At 37.6% G+C, this 18,954-nt stretch overlaps 1 protein-coding gene across 1 annotated transcript; it reads left to right on the forward strand.

The window, feature by feature from the left end:
* The first annotated feature begins 3,219 nt into the window (after positions 1-3,219).
* On the forward strand, positions 3,220-15,314 carry LOC122281479 (betaine aldehyde dehydrogenase 1, chloroplastic). Its single transcript, XM_043092984.1, has 15 exons — positions 3,220-3,462; positions 3,651-3,793; positions 4,196-4,276; positions 4,399-4,547; positions 11,119-11,211; positions 11,295-11,418; positions 11,571-11,636; positions 11,760-11,826; positions 11,981-12,057; positions 12,496-12,609; positions 14,064-14,141; positions 14,226-14,377; positions 14,551-14,611; positions 14,739-14,845; positions 15,014-15,314. The coding sequence occupies exons 1-15, from the start codon at positions 3,354-3,356 to the stop codon at positions 15,102-15,104; spliced, it is 1,512 nt and encodes a 503-aa protein (XP_042948918.1). The 5' UTR covers positions 3,220-3,353; the 3' UTR covers positions 15,105-15,314.
* Positions 15,315-18,954: the final 3,640 nt, after the last annotated feature.

Consider the following 18,954-nt stretch of genomic DNA (forward strand, 5'->3'; position numbering starts at 1 on the left):
GTCCGAAATTTTTATGGAGTATTGTTAACATGTGTATATGATTATTAGTTGAGGATTTTTGCATGATTAAAGGTTTTGATGAAATATTTTTTTAGATTTAGAAACTTAGAAACTGGAAGAGGAAAAACAGTTTCTGTTTTGAGAAAGTTTAACTCTTTGGTGGTCTAAACCTATTCCAATGACTTTGATAATTTTATTGGAGGATCCTAAGTATCTTATATACATGTTATATTATTATTTTGAAGATATTTAATGTTAGTTTCAAAGATATGAAATTTTATGTAAAGAGATATTCAAATAAGCCAAAGTGTGGATGTTCTTGGCTAAATTTATGTTTTGGTTAATTTTTAACCATGTGATCTTGAATTAGAAGCTTATATATGTTTTAGGACATCTTTTTAAACCATGTGATGGTTTGGTTTGAAGATCACATCTTTATAAGTCATAGATCAAAAGGTTAATCAAAACAAGTTAGAAACAAAAATCAATGGAAATAACATATGGGAATTTCGGCCCTATGGAGTATTAATAGTTGTGATTAGTTTTAAATTTTTCTAAATTGATATTTGAGTTGAGGATAAAATTTACATGAGGCATGTAAATTTTGGTGACTTTTGGAGTTAGTATGCAAAATCCTTAAGTTATGGGTAAAACGGTTATTTTCCTACATGTAGAGAGTAAAATGGAAATTTTACTCTTTAAGTTAGTATTTTCCATATTTCAAGTTATTAGTGATTTAGTGCTAACTTTTAGAATCACTAATTACAGTTCCTCGTGATCGCGCTTGAGGTTTTATAAGAAACGCGGAGATGGAGGTAAGTTAGCTTTTAACTTACTAGCAGTCTACTGTGTATGTGTGCTAAGTAAATGAACTATAGTGTATGTATGTATGTTATCATATATGTCATGCCATACCAAGTTATCACGTAATTGTCTGTTATACAGAATTTATTCCGTCATCAATTTTTATCTATTACATAATATTTTCTGTTATGTATTGATGTACATTACAAGTACATCATGCTAAGTATGTCATCTATTACATGTATGTCAAGTCATGTAATATTCACTGTTGCAAGTATGTCATGTTAAATATGTTGTCTATTATATGTTATGTCACGTTACGAAATGTTTCTATCTCAAGTTGGTCATGTATTTCAAGTTATGTTCAAGTCACATTATATTACGTCAGGGTTTCAGTCCTTTCATATTCCAGTCACGTTTCATATTGAGTGTGTAGAATACATGGGGCCACAACAACTGTGGAATATGTATTTTTCATGTTAAGTCAAGTTTATGTAGAATACATGGGGCCACAACAACTGTGGAGTATGTATTTACACGTAGAATACATGAGGCCACAACAACTGTGGAGCATGTATTTTTCATGTTAAGTCAAGTTTGTGTAGAATACATGGGGCAACAATAACTGTGGAGTATGTATTTACACGTAGAATACATGGGGCCACAACAACTGTAGAGTATGTATTTTTCATGTTAAGTCAAGTTTCAGAACAAGTTCATGATAAGTTAAGTTTCATATCATGTTCATGTTAAGTCAAGTTTCAGAACAAGTTCTTGCTAAGTCAAGTTTCAGATCAAGTTCATGTCAATTCAAGTTCAGTTCATGTTTTCAATTTAAGTTATGTCAATTATGCTATGTTGTACGTCAAGTTATGCTTTAATTACTTATGAATTTGATTATGCAATTATGTTTTTACTGTCATCCATGCATCATTAGATTGTGTGGAAGTTTTTTGTTAACTTGCTGAGATTTGTAATCAAATCTCACTGTGGTAGTTCCAACTACCATTCCTCCCGAATGGTAGATCTTGTTACAGGACCTGAAGGAAAATCAGGAGCTGACCAATTAGACACAGTTGACTGAGCGACGATGCGACATCAATGTTAATATAGTAGTTAACGTAAATTACTACTTGTACGATGGAGTTGCATCTCCAGTACTTTTTAGATCATAAGCATTTTGGACTAGTGTTATGATCTTAGTTGTTCAATGGGTCTTTATATATGAAATATGTTTTAAGCATTTAGGATATTTTCAATTTGGTGCATAGTATTGCTAAAGAAAAATTTATCCGCTGCGAATATTGCATAATGTTAGATGCATGTTAGGAATATTGCATCTTATATGTCATGAACGGGGGCAGGTAACCTTGTGTTGCATGTCTCAAAGTTTCAAATATCCGTCCAATCCCAAACGAAATTTGGGGGCGTCACATTATATATTATATAATATAGTATATTATAGTATATAATACTATAGTGATAATATATTGTAGTATATTATAATTGTATTATAGACTATAATAATATATTATAATATATAATGATATAATATTAGTATAACTATTCATAAAATAAACAAAATGATATAAGATTTTAAAATTTAATATTATATTAATTAGTAATTTATCATATAATATAAAATTATTTTATATATAATTATATATTATATATAATAAAAAAATTAGAATATATATATGAACCGGTCCGATTCGATCCGGTTTTAAAAAAAAATTATATACAATAAAAAAATTAGAATATATACATAAAGTAAGAGTTGGCAAAAAAAATTCAAGAAATAGTAAAACTGAGAGAAAAGGAAATGACTTTCCAAAGGCATCCTGCCATTGTGGGCAATCCTTTTATCTTCCAAATATGACACTTCTTTCTCCTCTATTCTGCTGTTTTGTATTTTATATTTAAAAATTTTATATATTATATTATTATGTTATTTACATCACGTTAAATAAAATATAATATATTTATTATTATTAAATAATTATTTAATATATTTTTTATTATTAAATAATAATAAATACATCACATTATTTTTAATAAAATATAATTATTTAATATAAATAAAAATAATTTAATATATAATAAAATAAATCGCATCTTACGCCTCGTTAGATTAAATAAAATATAATAAATAATTTAATTTTTTAAAATTTTAAAATAAAATTAATATTAAAAAATTATATTATAATAATATTTTATTTAACTTTTAATAAAATATTTTATTTTATTTTATTTAAACTGTATAATTATACGATCCTATTTTAAAATTTTATATTTTTAAAGGGTATGGACGAAATTTTGCATAACATATTTCGATTCCTTTTAAAAGAAATAAATAAAAATGCATGCAAAATTAGAAAATGTAAGAACACATCTACAATAAAATAGACGTATGTTGCTTCACTCCGTAAGTGACAAAGTTACATCCTCGGCTGAGTAGAAGAAGCAAGGAAGAGGGTTGTGACCCAGTCCAGTCAATCACTAAATACAGACTCTTATAGGCAGCTAAAGAGTGAGAGACGGTGTGAAAAATGGCGATCCCAATACCATCTCGGCAGCTATTCATCGACGGCGAATGGAGAGAACCCACCCTCAAGAAACGTATCCCCATCATCAACCCCTCTACCGAAGAGATCATCGGTCTCTCTCTCTCTCTCTCTCTCTCTCTCTCTCAGTTTGTTCAGATTTCTGCAAGTTTGTGATCATTCATTCATTACGTTAGCTTACATGTCAAATATTTTTGGGTTTTTTTTTTTTCTGTGCTTTTGGGTTTTGAAAAATCTGATATTCGAGTTCGTGGGAAAATAAAAAATAAAAAATTTACCCAGGAAATATACCGGCGGCAACTGCGGAGGATGTGGAGCTTGCGGTGGATGCGGCGCGGAAAGCTCTTGCTCGGAACAAAGGCAGGGATTGGGCCTTTGCTTCCGGGGCCGTTCGTGCCAAGTATCTGCGTGCTATCGCCGCCAAGGTATTGGATTGTGTGAGAAATTGAAATTCTATTTTTGTGATCCATTAGGGTTGCTATGCAATAGCTCAGAATAAAAAGTGTGAACTTGGCATTAAAGAACAGAGGACATGAACATACTTCGTGCCTTACATTATTCATCTTTAGTTTCTTAAACTTCACGAGGTGCATACATCTTGTGTGAATTGGATTTCATTTCGTGCCAAGTGTGCCCAATATGTATTATGTGCTGACTAAATATGCATTCTAGAGATCTCTAGACCAGTTATCTGGTTCAAGGTCACTGTCGATGATTACCAGATGATTTGAAAGCATGATCCCAGAGAAATGGCTCTGTGATGACTGGATATCAAAGCGGGCTTTTTGTCAATAATGTTCTATATTGGGTGTCGTGTATGCATGCAGATAACAGATAGGAAATCTGAACTAGCTAAACTTGAAGCAATTGACTGTGGAAAACCGCTGGATGAAGCAGCATGGGACATTGTAAGCTTGTGACACTTTGTGGAAACTTTCTTTTTTTTTTTTGAGAAAAGTAAGAAGACTTTGTGGAAACTTTCTGTCAACTATCGAGTATGTTGCCTTTCATGCTTGTTAACGTAATCCAGGATGATGTTGCTGGGTGCTTTGACTACTATGCGGACCTTGCTGAAGGTTTGGATGCAAAGCAAAAGGCGCCAGTTTCCCTTCCCATGGAGACGTTCAAGTGTCATGTTCTTATGGAGCCGATTGGGGTGGTTGGGTTGATTACTCCATGGTATTTGCCACTTGTATATGTTGAATGTTTATGCATTCCTATTTGGAGGAGCTTAAAGTTTTATTTTGTAGAACTATTTGTAGTTGGGCTACTGCTGTGGACTTTAATGACATGGCCTTTCATGATTTTCTTGCCTCTAATGTGCCTACCTAGTTAGGGCATCAGAGTTGTATTATTGGCTTTGCCATTCTTTGATCAATATCATTTGTTTATTTATCAAAAAAAAAAAAATAGTACCTTATCTTTCTTCCTTCATGCTTGGATCTTCAGAATCAATTTAAACGGGGCTGTATTTATATTTGCATGTCTTGCATTTCATAGTTCATTTGGTATTCCCACATGATTGTAAAAGTAAAAAAATAAGCTGAACTCATGTGCTTAATCTGAATTTCTATATACTTTAAGTTGTAGTTTCACAAGGTGTCTTTTCCTGATTGCTGCTCAAATTTTTAACTTTAATGGGTCAATGTATTACACTTAGCAATCAAGCATCAGGTCACACTGTTTTAAGAAAGCAAAATAGCAACAAGAATCGCAGATTTTAAAAAAATATTTCCAACTCCTATGGTCACTATGCTCTTGGCCATCAATGTCTTTGATTTTATGCAATTGACATATCATTTTGGTATTCCTCTATGATCTCAAGATTTTGTGCTTTGTGGGTAATGGTTCATTGAAGTCTTCTTATTAGTGGTGCTTCAACTTTGTGGAATACTTGTTCAAGTTTTAAGTTTAAATCATTCGTTTGGTGGAAAGCCAACTCAAATTAATAAATATTCTCAGAACTATTGGAGTTTGACGTGAAAATTCTTTGCCACTATGGGGCCCTCTAGTCTTGATATTTTCAGTTGCCTGCCTTACTCAATTTTTTTGACGTTGTCAACTTAAATCAAATTGTTCCTTGCTAATTTAACCATTTGAAGACAAAAAATGGGGAGAAAATATTACTCACTTTCTTATATCCACAGTGTACACACAAGTATATATATACCCTAAAAGCAAGAGACACATATACCCCTATACAAACACATTATAGACAATATATTCTAACACTCCCCCTCAAGTTGGGGCATATACATCATATAAACCCAGTTTGAAACAAATAGGTTTTAATCGACTCCAACACAAGGATTTAGTAAACACATCTGCGAGTTGATCTGCGGACTTCACAAAAGGCGTAGCAATGTCACCACTTAGTATCTTATCTCGAATGAAGTGACAATCAATCTCTATATGTTTAGTCCTCTCATGAAATACCGGGTTAGAGGCAATATGCAGTGCAGCTTGATTATCACAAAATAGCTGGAGAGAGATAGGAGCTGGAAATCCAATCTCTTGAAGAAAGTGTTGTAACCATGTCAGCTCACTAGTAGTATGTGCCATTGCCCTGTATTCCGCTTCCGCACTAGAACGAGCTACTACTGTTTGTTTCTTACTCTTCCATATAACCAAGTTACCTCCTACAAAGGTACAATATCCAATAGTAGATCTTCTATCTGAAGGAGATCCTGCCCAATCAGCATCTGAAAATGCTTCAACTCTAAGATGTCCATTTGGTCGATATAGTATTCCAAGACCAGGTGCTCACTTGAGATAACGAAGAATATGAACTACAGCATCCCAATGTGAGATCCTAGGCGTTTGTAAAAACTGACTCAGTACACTCACTGCATAAGAGATGTCTGGTCTAGTGATGGTAAGATAGTTCAATTTCCCAACAAGTCTTTGATACATACCTGGATCTCTAAACAGCTCCCCTTCTTCTTTCAAGAATTTACGATTGGGATCCATAGGAGTGTCAATAGGTTGTGCACCCAACATGCCGGTTTCTTCTAACATATCAAGTACATATTTCCTCTGAGATAGGTTGATGCCCTCTTTAGATCTACTGACTTCAATTCCAAGGAAATATCTAAGCTTGCCCAAGTCTTTCGTCTGAAACTGATCATGTAAAAATTGCTTTAGTCTGATAATTCCAGCAGAGTCACTCCCAGTAATTACAATATCATCCACATATACAACCAACAAAATGTGACCTGCATCACTATGCAAGTGAAATACCGAGTGGTCTGTTTGGCATCTGTGAAGACCAAAGTTCAATACAGCATCAGAGAACCTTCCAAACCATGCTCGAGGAGATTGTTTCAAGCCGTATAATGCCTTTTTCAACCTGCATACAGTACCTCAATACTCCCCCTGAGCAACAAACCCAGGTGGTTGCTCCATATAAACTTCCTCATGCAAGTCGCTATGGAGGAATGCATTTTTTACATCCAGCTGAAATAAGGGCCAGTCTAAATTAGCAGCAAGAGAGATTAGCACTCGGACAGAAGAGATTTTGGCAACTGGAGAGAATGTCTCTTTGTAGTCAATGCCATAGGTTTGAGTGTAGCCCTTTGCAACCAGGCGGGCTTTCAGACGTTCCACAGAACCATTAGGATGAAATTTGATAGTGTATACCCATTTACAGCCAACAAGTTGTTTACTAGGTGGTAGTGGAACAAGATCCCATGTGCCATTATGATGAAGAGCATCCATTTCACTTTCCATAGCTGTCCTCCATCCCGGATCAGATAATGCATCCTGAAGTGTCTTAGGAATAGAGAGTTTTGAAACTTGAGATGTAAAACATGAGAATGAAGGGGATAAGGCATGATATGAAACAAATTGACTAATAGGATGTTGAGTAACACAAGTACGACTACCTTTGCGAAGATCAATAGGTAGAGAGTCTGAAGTACTGGGCAACTCAAGATCTGAAGATGGAGGCACGACTGGTTGGGGCAACTCAAGATCTGAAGATGGAGGCACGACTGGTTGGGGCAACTCAAGATCTGAAGATGGAGGCACGACTGGTTGGGGCATGGGAGCCGGCGGCCGCAAGCAACGTGAGTAAACCTGCGGTTGTGAGGGAGATTGTGAGGGAGATAATGTAAGAGTAGGTAATGGTAGAGGGTCACACTCAACACTCGAAGATGTATTTGAAAAAAAAGGTATGGACTCAAAGAAGGTAACATTAGCACTTGTGAAATAGTGTCCAAGAGTAGGACTATAGCAGCGATATCCTTTTTGAGTCCGAGAATAACCAACAAAGAGACACTTGGTAGAACGGGGGTCAAGTTTATCAAAGCCTGGACCAAGGTTATGAACAAAGCAAACACATCCAAAGATTTTTGGTGGAAGAGAAAAAGGTGAAGATGATGGAAACAAGACGGAGAAGGGAGATGAACCATTAAGAACAGATGAAGGCATACGATTAATAAGATGACAAGCAGTAAGAACACCATCACTCCAAAACCGTTTAGGAACATGCATATGTAGCAATAGTGCTCGGGTTACATCTAACAAATGCCGATTTTTGCGTTCTGCCACCCCATTCTGTTGGGGTGTATATGAACATGATGTTTGATGAACAATTCCTTTGTCACTTAGGTAAGTAGCAAAGGCACCAGATAGATATTCTCTATCATTATCAGAACGCAAAATCTGAACTTTTTTGTTAAACTGAGTTTTAATTTGTTTCCAGAACATTTGAAATATGGAAAGAAGTTCAGATCTGGCCTTTATCAAAAACAACCATGTCACACGAGAGTAGTCATCAACAAATGTAACAAAATATTGAAACTTGTTTGATTCAATGTTGATTGGTCCCCATATATCAGAGTGAACCAATTCAAAAGGACTCGATGCACGTTTATCAATACGAGGAACAAAAGACACACGATGGTGTTTACTAAGTTGACACGCTTCACAAGAAAAGGGAGACACACTACCCAAGTTCTTAATTTGACACTTCAAAAGAGAAAGTGAGGGATGACCCAGGCGACAGTGCCATTCAAAAGCAGATGATGAAGGGGTTGTAAGAGCTCGAGTGGGTGACTGTTGAACATCAAGATAATACAGACCACCAGCTTCATGCCCCGTACCAATCTTGTTCCCCATCTTGAGATCCTAAAAAACACATGAAGAGGGATAAAAAGTCACTGAACATTGTAGACTTTGAGTAATCCTACTAATAGACAACAAACTAAAAGGAAAACTCGGAGCATGTAGTGTCGATGACAAGGATATGGAGTCAGTGAGTTTAGTGGATCCAATGCCTGTAATTTTAGCAAGAGAACCATTAGCAAGAGTGACACTTTTTACAGATGGTATAGTATTTAACTTAGACAGGACAGAAGACAAACCGGTCAAATGTTCGTTAGCTCCTGAATCAATGATCCATGGACCTTGAGTGGGTGAGACAAGACATGCAGATGCTATACCTGAGTGGGTAAGAGTAGCTGTGGAAGATAAAGCCCCTGTGTGACCCAAAAACCGCTCATACTCATCCTTTGATATACTAATCATATCTGAAGATCTGTTGGAGCTCGTTGACTATGGATCATCTTGAAAAGTGGCTTGATTAGCAGACCCAGATGGTCTACCACGTAGATCCCAACAATAATCCACTGAGTGGTTAGTGCGACCACAATAGGTGCACTTACGAAATTCACGACCTCGAGTGCGATTATCTCTTCCCCCACGTGCACCCCCACGTGCACCTCTTCCACTCTGACCTCCACGCTCAGCAGGAGCAACATAGGAAGCAGTTAAAGCAGATCTCTCATTACTCTAATCAGAAGATAATGTAGCTCGTTGAAGTCGAGAGAATACATCAGGAAATGACGGAAGCTGTGGACTTGCCAAAATCTGAGAACGCACTGACTCATATTCCGGTTTTAAGCCAACAAGAAAGCGAACAATATTAAAATCTTCTTGTTGTTTTAGCATACTTGGAACATCAGAAGTGACGGGTTGATACATTTTGAGTTCTTCACATATGCCCATCACTTGAGAATAATATTCTTCCAGGCCCAAAGCATTCTGTTCCAACACGAAGAATTGTTTACACAACTCATAAATACGAGTTATGTTTCCAGCACCTGAATACATCTGTTTGAGATGTCCCCACACCTCTTGAGCAATGTCAAAATGTATTAAACTTGAGCAGATACTAGGTTCAATACTAGTCAACATCAGAGATAATATTTGAGCATCTTCCTGCTCCCATTGAGCAAATGTAGGACTAGTCGAAGCAAGAATTGGATCAATCAGATGAGTACGACGAAGACCCTTGCCTTTCAAAAACATTTCAACGGATCTTGACCACAACATGTAATTCTTTCCATTTAACTTCACCGAAGTCATAGGCATACTAATATTTGGTGCAAGTGACATTGACTCAAATTTATTTGCCATGGAAAAGATACCAATATATCACAACAATCCACTTAGAAACAAATTTTTCACACAAAAATCATGAACATGGACGAAGAACTGGAAAATACAACCTGGAAAAATAAAAATCCAGATTAAAACCCCAAATCTCGGATCTGTATCGGGTGAAATAAGTCGGAACGGGTCAAAAAAGGGTTGTATCGGTTCGGAACCAGTATGTATCAGCCTGAAAGTTGCCAGAACCGGACTGTTTCGGCCGAAATCGGCTCTGTATCGGCCGGAACCGGACTGTATCGGCTGGAATCGGCTGGAATCGGCCGGAATCGGCTCTATCTCGGCCGATATGGCCCTGTCCCAGATCGGATCCGGGTCGGTCTCGGGTCGGATTCGGGTCAAATCCGGGCCTGGCTTGTTTGGGTCTGTCTCGGATAAGCCTATCCTAACCCAGGATAGGTTTACGCTATCCGTGTTACCAAATGCGTTTTATTCCAACCCGGAATAAAACCTTATACAGGTTCAGGGTTATTCCTACTCCAGAACTGGAATACGAGCTTACCTGCAACCAAACAGAGTTGGATCGGCAACGGTGACCCCTTCCGGCGGCTGGAATACGACGGCAACCACCTCGGTACCCACAGAACCTGCCGGCGAGTTCAACCCTGGTGTCGTCGACCCGAGATGATGACGGAAAGTGGCCGGAAAACGCTTCAACCACTACACGGCGTCGGCGAGCACAAATACCACACGGAAACCACACGGAAACCACACGGAAACACGCCGGGGAACACGGTGAGCTCACGAACTACACCCGAAAAACACTCTCAACCCATACAGAACTCGGATTCGTGAGAATTGGCTCTGATACCATGAAGACGAAAAATGGGGAGAAAATATTACTCACTTTCTTATATCCACAGTGTACACACAAGTATATATATATACCCTAAAAGCAAGAGACACATATACCCCTCTACAAACACATTATAGACAATATATTCTAACAGTTTTTATTGTAGAAATGAATCTTAGCTTATCTGTTTAATTCTATTGTTAAAATCTATACTCCTCAGGAATGCATGCAATTTTAAGATTGTGCTTCCTTTTCTTGCCTGAATTGCTTATCTGTAACCTGCTAGTGTGCGCTCCAATTCCATTGCCTTTTTTCAAAGATTAGTGGAACAGGGGATCTCAACTGTTTTATAGAGTGGGGTGGTTATTTGATGGTGATCCTTGGTCTTTCCAGTCTGCATAGATTGGTGGTTAAGATTATTTTTTATTGATGACCTACCATGACTACTGTGAACAAGAATGCCAATCATTGATAAAGTGCTTGCCTTTTACCGTGTTAAAGGAACTACCCTCTGTTGATGGCTACATGGAAAGTGGCTCCTGCCTTGGCTGCTGGGTGTGCCGCAATACTGAAACCATCTGAATTGGCATCAGTGTATGGCCTCATTAATTTATATGAACTTTTTCGGTTTTGATTTTGTTTTGGTCTGCTGCATGTCATCATCTTGTATGTTTCAGGACCTGTTTGGAGCTGGCTGAAGTGTGCAGAGAGGTCGGTCTGCCTCCTGGTGTTCTTAATATTCTGACTGGATTTGGCCATGAGGCCGGTGCTCCTTTGGCATCTCATCCCCATGTTGACAAGGTCCATTTAGTAATTTTTCCCATTGGAAATTGTATGAAGCAGAATCATCTTACATATTTCACAGACACTTATTTCACAACTCACTGTCTGTGAAATATTTAGGTTGTTTTAGCTACCTGGCTGTGGCGGCTAACATGTTAAGTTGTCAACAGATTGCATTCACTGGAAGCACCATCACCGGGAGTAAGATTATGACAGCTGCAGCTCCTTTGGTCAAGGTAATTTAACCTTCGTATATATTGATAATTTTCTGTGACATTTTAACTTGCCATAAAAAAATCTGGGACATTTATATGTTTTGCATGATCTTTCATATGTTAACTTGTGTTGTTTCTTGGCAGCCTGTTTCACTGGAGCTTGGTGGGAAAAGCCCAATTATCATTTTTGATGATGTCGACCTTGATAAGGGTCAGTGCCTCATGAATCAATAAATCTTTTATATCGGAAACAGATTGTATATAGAAGACACTTTGGCATTCGACCCAACAGAACTAGAAAAACACATGCTACTGCTTGTTTTATTGTATTGATAATAATTCTTTCCTTGCCATGATTCAAACAGCTGCTGAATGGACTGCTTTTGGTTGCTTTTGGACAAATGGTCAGATTTGCAGTGCAACATCCCGTCTCATTGTGCATGTAAGTATGATCATTACAAGATTTTTTACACGTATTAGACCATCCATGTAAGATCTCTCTCTCTCTCTCTCTCTCTCTCTCTCTCTCTCTCTCTCTCTCTCTCTCTCTCTCTCTCTCTCTCTCTCTCACACACACACACACACACACAAACACATTATAGCTACCCTTTGTCTCTGTGTTACGAATTGCACAAATGAGGGAAAAATATTAGAATTCAACACATGGTTAAGGTACATGAGTTTTACTAGCCTTATAGTATGGCACCTATTCATTTGGCATGTGCTTTTGGGGTGTTAAATTATCACTGCCAATTTTGTGTGAGCTTGTGATTGCTGATAATGAGAATTGCACACTTAAAAATGCTTCTCAGACCAGGATTCATCATGTTTCCTCCCCTTCCTCGATAAGTTATGATGTGGTCAATTACAATTGTTTCAGGAAAGCATTGCTGCGGAATTTTTGGATAGGCTCGTAAAATGGATAAAAAACATCAAGGTTTCAGATCCTCTGGAAGAAGGCTGCAGACTCGGTCCCGTTGTTAGTGGCAGTCAGGTATGGTTGAAATTTATATTTTCTGCACGTATATATAAAAATATATATGTGCATATATATATTTGTTGGGGAAATGTTAATAAAATTTTCATATAACTTATCAAAAAAAAAATTGTTGGGGAAATGTTCGAAAACATTTCATTAAAACTGACCTCATTGGTGCATCATAATCACTATGAAATTGGTTTCATTAGTAAACCAAACTATCACTAACATGTTTTGACTTTTGATTGACTTATAGAGCAGTGGCAAATAGGGAATTGGGATTAGTTTGTTTTTCCCAGCCATTCTCTAATGCATAGGACAGGAAAATCTAAGAAATATGTATTAGATTTTCTCCTGATTTGGTCTCTTTCTCATAAAGAAGTTTTGCCACTTTGTTAGCATTTCATGGTTTTTGTGAATTTTGAGATAGTTTTGGTTTTTCAATGCTTTGTTTACGAAGGTTTTCCTATAAAAAACATGGTTATCAAAATCAGTGATTGTAAGCTGTTTTATCAACTCCAGTTTTGGTAGCTATTCCGTCAACTTTTATTTTGTGTTTGATATATGGGTATACATTATCTTTAAGCACAGAACATTATTAGAAAAAATCTTAAGTGGGAAGCGTGTCCCCTCCCAAAAAGAAATGCAAAGAAGAAAAAAGGCATTTTGGTATAATGTGTGATTGTCATTGGTTGGCACGAACTCACTAAAAAGCAGTTTACTGTGTATTCCCAGTAATGGAATTTTTCCCCAAAATTTTAATGCTTTGTTTACGAAGGTTTTCCTATAAAAAACATGGTTATCAAAATCAGTGATTGTAAGCTGTTTTATCAACTCCAGTTTCGGTAGCTATTTCGTCAACTTTTATTTTGTGTTTGATATATGGGTATACATTATCTTTAAGCACAGAACATGCTTAGAAAAAATCTTAAGTGGGAAGCGTGTCCCCTCCCAAAAAGAAATGCAAAGAAGAAAAAAGGCATTTTGGTATAATGTGTGATTGTCATTGGTTGGCATGAAATCACTAAAAAGCAGTTTACTGTATATTCCCAGTAATGGAATTTTTCCCCAAAACCATCTCGTCAGCTAGTTATCATTAACTAAGCAACATTCAAGGCAGGACATTAAGGGGAAAATTCTTCCTTGCATGGCCTTTGTTATGTTGTCAAATTTGTGGGTTTAACTACTCTGATACTTATAAAAAAAAACTACTCTGATGACTGTTATGAAGTGAAAAATTAAGAACTTCACCTATATGTTGAATCATAAAATCTATTTGATAACTACATATAAAAAAGTATATATATATATATATCTATTTGATAATTAATAAACTTAGTTTATCTTTGTCGGTAGCTTTGTACCAATTTGGCTTCAGTTCCAGTGACATAACTTGGAATTTCTATCTAAGTCTACTGATGCAACTTTTTAAGGTGTGATGTGTTATTTATTATTTTTGTCATCCTCAGTATGATAAAGTATTTAAGTTCATTGCTACGGCTAAGAGTGAAGGTGCAACCATAGCATGTGGTGGGGATCGTCCTGAGGTATAATCCTTTGCTTGGACTTATCAGCATTGTCATGGTTCTGAATTTGTCGTGACTTTGAATTATTATACACGTGAATGGCAGCATCTAAAGAAAGGATTTTTCATCCAACCAACAGTCATAACTGATGTAACTACCTCCATGCAAATATGGAGGGAGGAAGTTTTTGGACCAGTTTTGTGTGTGAAGACATTCAGTAGCGAAGATGAAGCCATTGAGCTAGCGAATGATACCCGGTAAGCCAATAATTTTGTTCAATTATGACAAACAAATTTACCTAAAATTCTTCTAGGGCACTTTTTTCTTTAATGGGGAAGAAGGCAGGGTGACTTTTATTTTTGCTCCTAGTGCTGGTCGGGTTGTTTTGATTTAGGAGATTTTGTTTTGATCTCTTATTGGTCTTTCACAGCTATGGTTTAGGCGGTGCTGTGATATCAAACGATCTAGAAAGGTGCGATCGCGTTAGTAAGGTGAGACTTGATTTGCACTCAAAAGGAACAAAGAAACCAACAGGCCCAAATAATCATTGAAACCATCATTTAATTGAGTTTATCTAGATCTGGGACTGAATGCTGTTTTTTTAATGCTTTTCTGCAGGCTCTTCAGGCAGGAATTGTTTGGATTAATTGCTCACAGCCTTGCTTCACTCAAGCTCCATGGGGCGGCAACAAGCGTAGCGGTTTTGGCCGTGAGTTAGGGGAATGGTATGCCCCAAATTCTCAAGTTAGAGATACAAAATGAGACTTAAATAAATACTTAAATAAATCTGATGAGTAACACATTTAACAAAAAAATAGAATAGAAAAAAGGAGAAATAACAGTAGGTGATATTCTTAGCCTATGATAACATATTGTCAATTTTGTGTTAACAGGGGGCTCAACAATTATTTGAGCGTGAAGCAGGTTACTCGGTACGTGTCTGATGAACCATGGGGATGGTACCAATCTCCTTCAAAGTTGTGAAAAGTGTACCATAGCAGATGTACCAAAGTACACGAAATAAGATTGAGAACTTGAGAGGGGTGTCATGGGCCGAACTCGGTGTTTGAAGGACAGAAGAAAATAATATGAACTGTTAGAACCAATTCTCTATTTTGTTTGGTCATGACTCTTGATTTTGGATTATTTTGGCTGTTTCAATATCATGCATGATATCACATGGGGTTATGGTTATCGGACTGACACGATGACATTTGCTAATATTAGCACCTCTGCAATCCTATTGCTGCCATGTATCCAGTAGGGATATGGTCCTAAATCCTAAAAGGGACTTTGACTGGATAAGATGTTCTCTAGTTGCTTGACGGAATTGAATGTTTCAATATAAAGAGATAGATACAACATTAAACTTTGGGATTCGCATTGTCTAAAAAGCGCAGCATTAAATGTTGTAGGATTCATGTGATGTGTCTATCTCTCTCTAAAATTGAATCATCTAATTTGGTTGAGAAAATCTCTGCTCAATTTCAATTGAACAGGATGTATATATTCCTAGGATTTACATTGTGAGTGCTTCAGGACTTGGAGCGTATCCATAGGGATCCAACTAGGCCTAAAATATACTAAAACACCTTTTGCAGAGGACTCACATGGCATACCTTTGAGAGCACTTGCGCCGACTGTGAGTCACGTGACAGAACCTCCACCACGATTTTCTCACTTCCATTTTCTAAATTATAACCCTTTTCATAAAAATGTTTACTCTTCCGTTTTTTTTATTTTTTTGTGTGTGTGTTTTAATGCATAGCAGATTTTCTTTGGGGGTAAAAAGATGGGGGAAGTTCAAACCGCTTAGGTGATAATCTATACATGGCGTGAGTCCTCTCCAAAAGTGACTTAGGCTCCTCTTAGTAGTTTCCTTTTTAGTTTCCTAAAGTGAACTGCAGCCAACACCCGAACCCCACCTCGAAGTTTCCTTTTGAGGAATCCAGTCACCCTTAGCAACCTTTCCACCCCAAGCCCTCCTGTAAATCCACACCATCAACTACCCCTCTACCCCACACCTGAAACCAACCCCACAAACAACCAATCACAATGTCTGCAAGCCAAGAAGAAATAGACAATCTCATCACCAAAGCAAAAGCGTTAACATGAGCTAGAACCTAATGTAGCAAAGCACTACTCAAAACTGACTCTTGTTGGAAAACTATTATCTTCCAAACCCCTCAACAGAAACACGTTTCATGTTGTGATTAAAGTGGTTTGGAGCTTTGTGCTGGGACTTATGATTGAAGACAAAGACAGGGTTCTAGCGAACAGGCCATGGAACTTCAAAGGATTCCATATGGTGTTGAAAAATTAGCCTCCAAGTTTGAGCATCCATGAGGTAAGCTTCAAAACCTCGATCTTTTGGGTGCAAGTTCACGGTCTTCCATTGGAAATGCTTACCAACCAAAAAACAGAAAGAATAGGGAATGTACTTGGCACGTTAATGGAAGTTGATCGAGCATCTATCTTTGGTGTAATATTGAGGAGGTATCTACATGTAAGGGTAGAAATTAACATAGAAAATCCAATGCCTGAAGGCTTTGATCTCAATCGACCAAGTAGAATTCCAAAAAAGATTCTCCTCATGTATGAAAGGTTATTTGATTTTTGCTATGGATGTGGTCGTCTTGGCCATGTTGTTCAGGTTTGTCCTCTGCATGCATATATACCAAATAACTCAAGATATGTTCCTTGGATGCATGCGTGGAACTCAAATTTTAGGAACAACCCAAGGCAACTTCAAGAGTTGTTTCAACCTGAACCAATGATGGCTCCATTGCTAACTTTGCAACCAGCTGAAGCATATTCGGCACCAGAACAAAATGCAAGTTTTATGAATAATGAATGGCATGCTCCAATATAAGGAATCAGAGGCCAATTGAGGCGTAGAGTGCTCATTATTTGGAACCTAATTTTAATACAACGCAGCCTAGAAGAGCCCTTCCACAAGTAAGAATTAGAGAACCAGTCACAAGCAACTCTCAGGCAAGGGCATCCACGGAAAAAACCTTCTTTAGCAAGGGCAAATGAAAAATGTTTGTGGATAAGGTGAATTGTTTTTCAAAGCTCGAGAATAGCAGCAACACAATCAAGATATTTGTTGGAATGCCTAGCGTGGAAACTTGGAATGATGAAGCTGGTAGTAACTCTTCAATGGCTGCCAAAAACAAGCACAAGCCGCATAAGGGAGAAGATGAATAATGGGCCAAGGCTGTCAACCCATTAATTCCTACCAGCCCAAACTTTATTTCATCTGACACCAAAAATTTCTTGAGCCCTTACCCTGCAATAACCCATGAACCAGATGGCTTTCTGAAGCACTGCAGCGGCTACCAATCCCTTCAAGAGTTAAGTCCAACCAACAAGCCAACGTCTCCCAGGTTGATGGGCCCATGTACTTTGTTGAGATCCAATAAGCCTAACCCAAGCCCAACATTTCTTCAGAAGTCCAATAGTCAGGTCATCTCAGGCCCATCAGTCTATAATAAAATCTTGCTAAGTTTTGACTTCCTGAAAGGCCCAACCTTTTGGAGCCCAAAAATGTCCTGTAATTAAGCCTAGCACTCAGAACCTTCTCTCTCAAAAAAGGCCTAATGAAAACATTCCTTCAGCCCATATCTCGCAGGAACCACAAAAGCTTGATCCAAAAGAGCCTCTCAGCCCAGCCTCACATCCATTACCACCACTAAGAATGAATTTGCACAAAGCTGTAGATCTAAAGGAATCCATTGAAGCAAAAATAGAAGAAATTGCCCCTCCTGATCATAACCCAAACCTGAAATCCTCAAGCAAAGAAGGTGATTTCGGAACCCTGGACTCAATTTCTTTGGAACCATTTAACTCAAACATCCCTTTGGAACCATTAACAACCTCTCCATGTCCTTTGGAACCAATCCCAAACCCCATTCAACCCAAACACTTACTGAAAATGCAACTGAGAAACAACAAAAGGAACTTGATCCACATAGAGGCTGAGATTCCCCCAAAGAAGAGAGCAACAACTCGGCTCCCGTTTATATCTTGCCCCCCTTTTCAAATCGATATCAGTGATATTGAGGATTAGGGAGAGATGCTCATAGCGATGGAAAAGGGCGCGGGCTTCGGAAAGTGATCAAAAAGGAGAAGCTGGAGTAGAAAAAGAGAACCACCACTGTAGATCAACATCTCTTGAGGCTGGTAACGAAAATTCCTCTTCACAAAATGCATTTGCTGGTATCGAAGTGGGTGAGGTGGCGGGCCCTATCCTGGCACCACCCCATATATGAGATTAATAGCCTGGAATTGCAGAGGCATTGCCCGACCTCTTGCAATGCATAGTCTGATGGCACATATCAGGTCTTACCACCCTGATTTAATTTTTCTTTCAGAAACTCTTCTTTTGAATAATAATACCACTAGTGTTTTAAATAGGCTTAGGTTTCACTTGTATTTGCATATCCCTCCCCCGAGGAAATGGGACGTTTGTTATATATGTGGCGTCCAGGAGTTGATGTGGAACATGTTTATGTTAATAGTAATACTGTAATATTATGGCTTTGTTAGTGTATTCAGATCTTGTGCATATGCCTTGGTTGCTTTTATTAGTCTATCGTCCTACTCAATTGCATGAAAAACAGAATTTCTGGACTCTTATTAACTCCATAGCAACAACTTATCCTGGCACTATTTTAGGCTTATGTGACTTTAACTCTGTCATTACCTAATTTGAAAAACTTGGTGGTAGATCCTTTGCATCTCCCTCAAATCCAACTGGTCTTAAGCTTTTCATGAACCAACATGGTCTAGGAGACTTAGGGTATGAAGCTTCCAAATGTACCTGGACTAA

The sequence above is a fragment of the Carya illinoinensis genome, chromosome 11, assembly GCF_018687715.1.
Source record: "Carya illinoinensis cultivar Pawnee chromosome 11, C.illinoinensisPawnee_v1, whole genome shotgun sequence".
Taxonomy (NCBI): Eukaryota; Viridiplantae; Streptophyta; class Magnoliopsida; order Fagales; family Juglandaceae; genus Carya; species Carya illinoinensis.

Bases quoted from the DNA above. Each gene is read 5' to 3' on its own strand.
- LOC122281479 (XM_043092984.1), top strand. From the start codon at position 3,354: ATGGCGATCCCAATACCATCTCGGCAGCTATTCATCGACGGCGAATGG. The intron at 4,548-11,118 runs GTATTTGCCACT...ACCGTGTTAAAG, and splicing joins GTTGGGTTGATTACTCCATG to GAACTACCCTCTGTTGATGG. The intron at 14,846-15,013 runs GTATGCCCCAAA...TTGTGTTAACAG, and splicing joins GGCCGTGAGTTAGGGGAATG to GGGGCTCAACAATTATTTGA.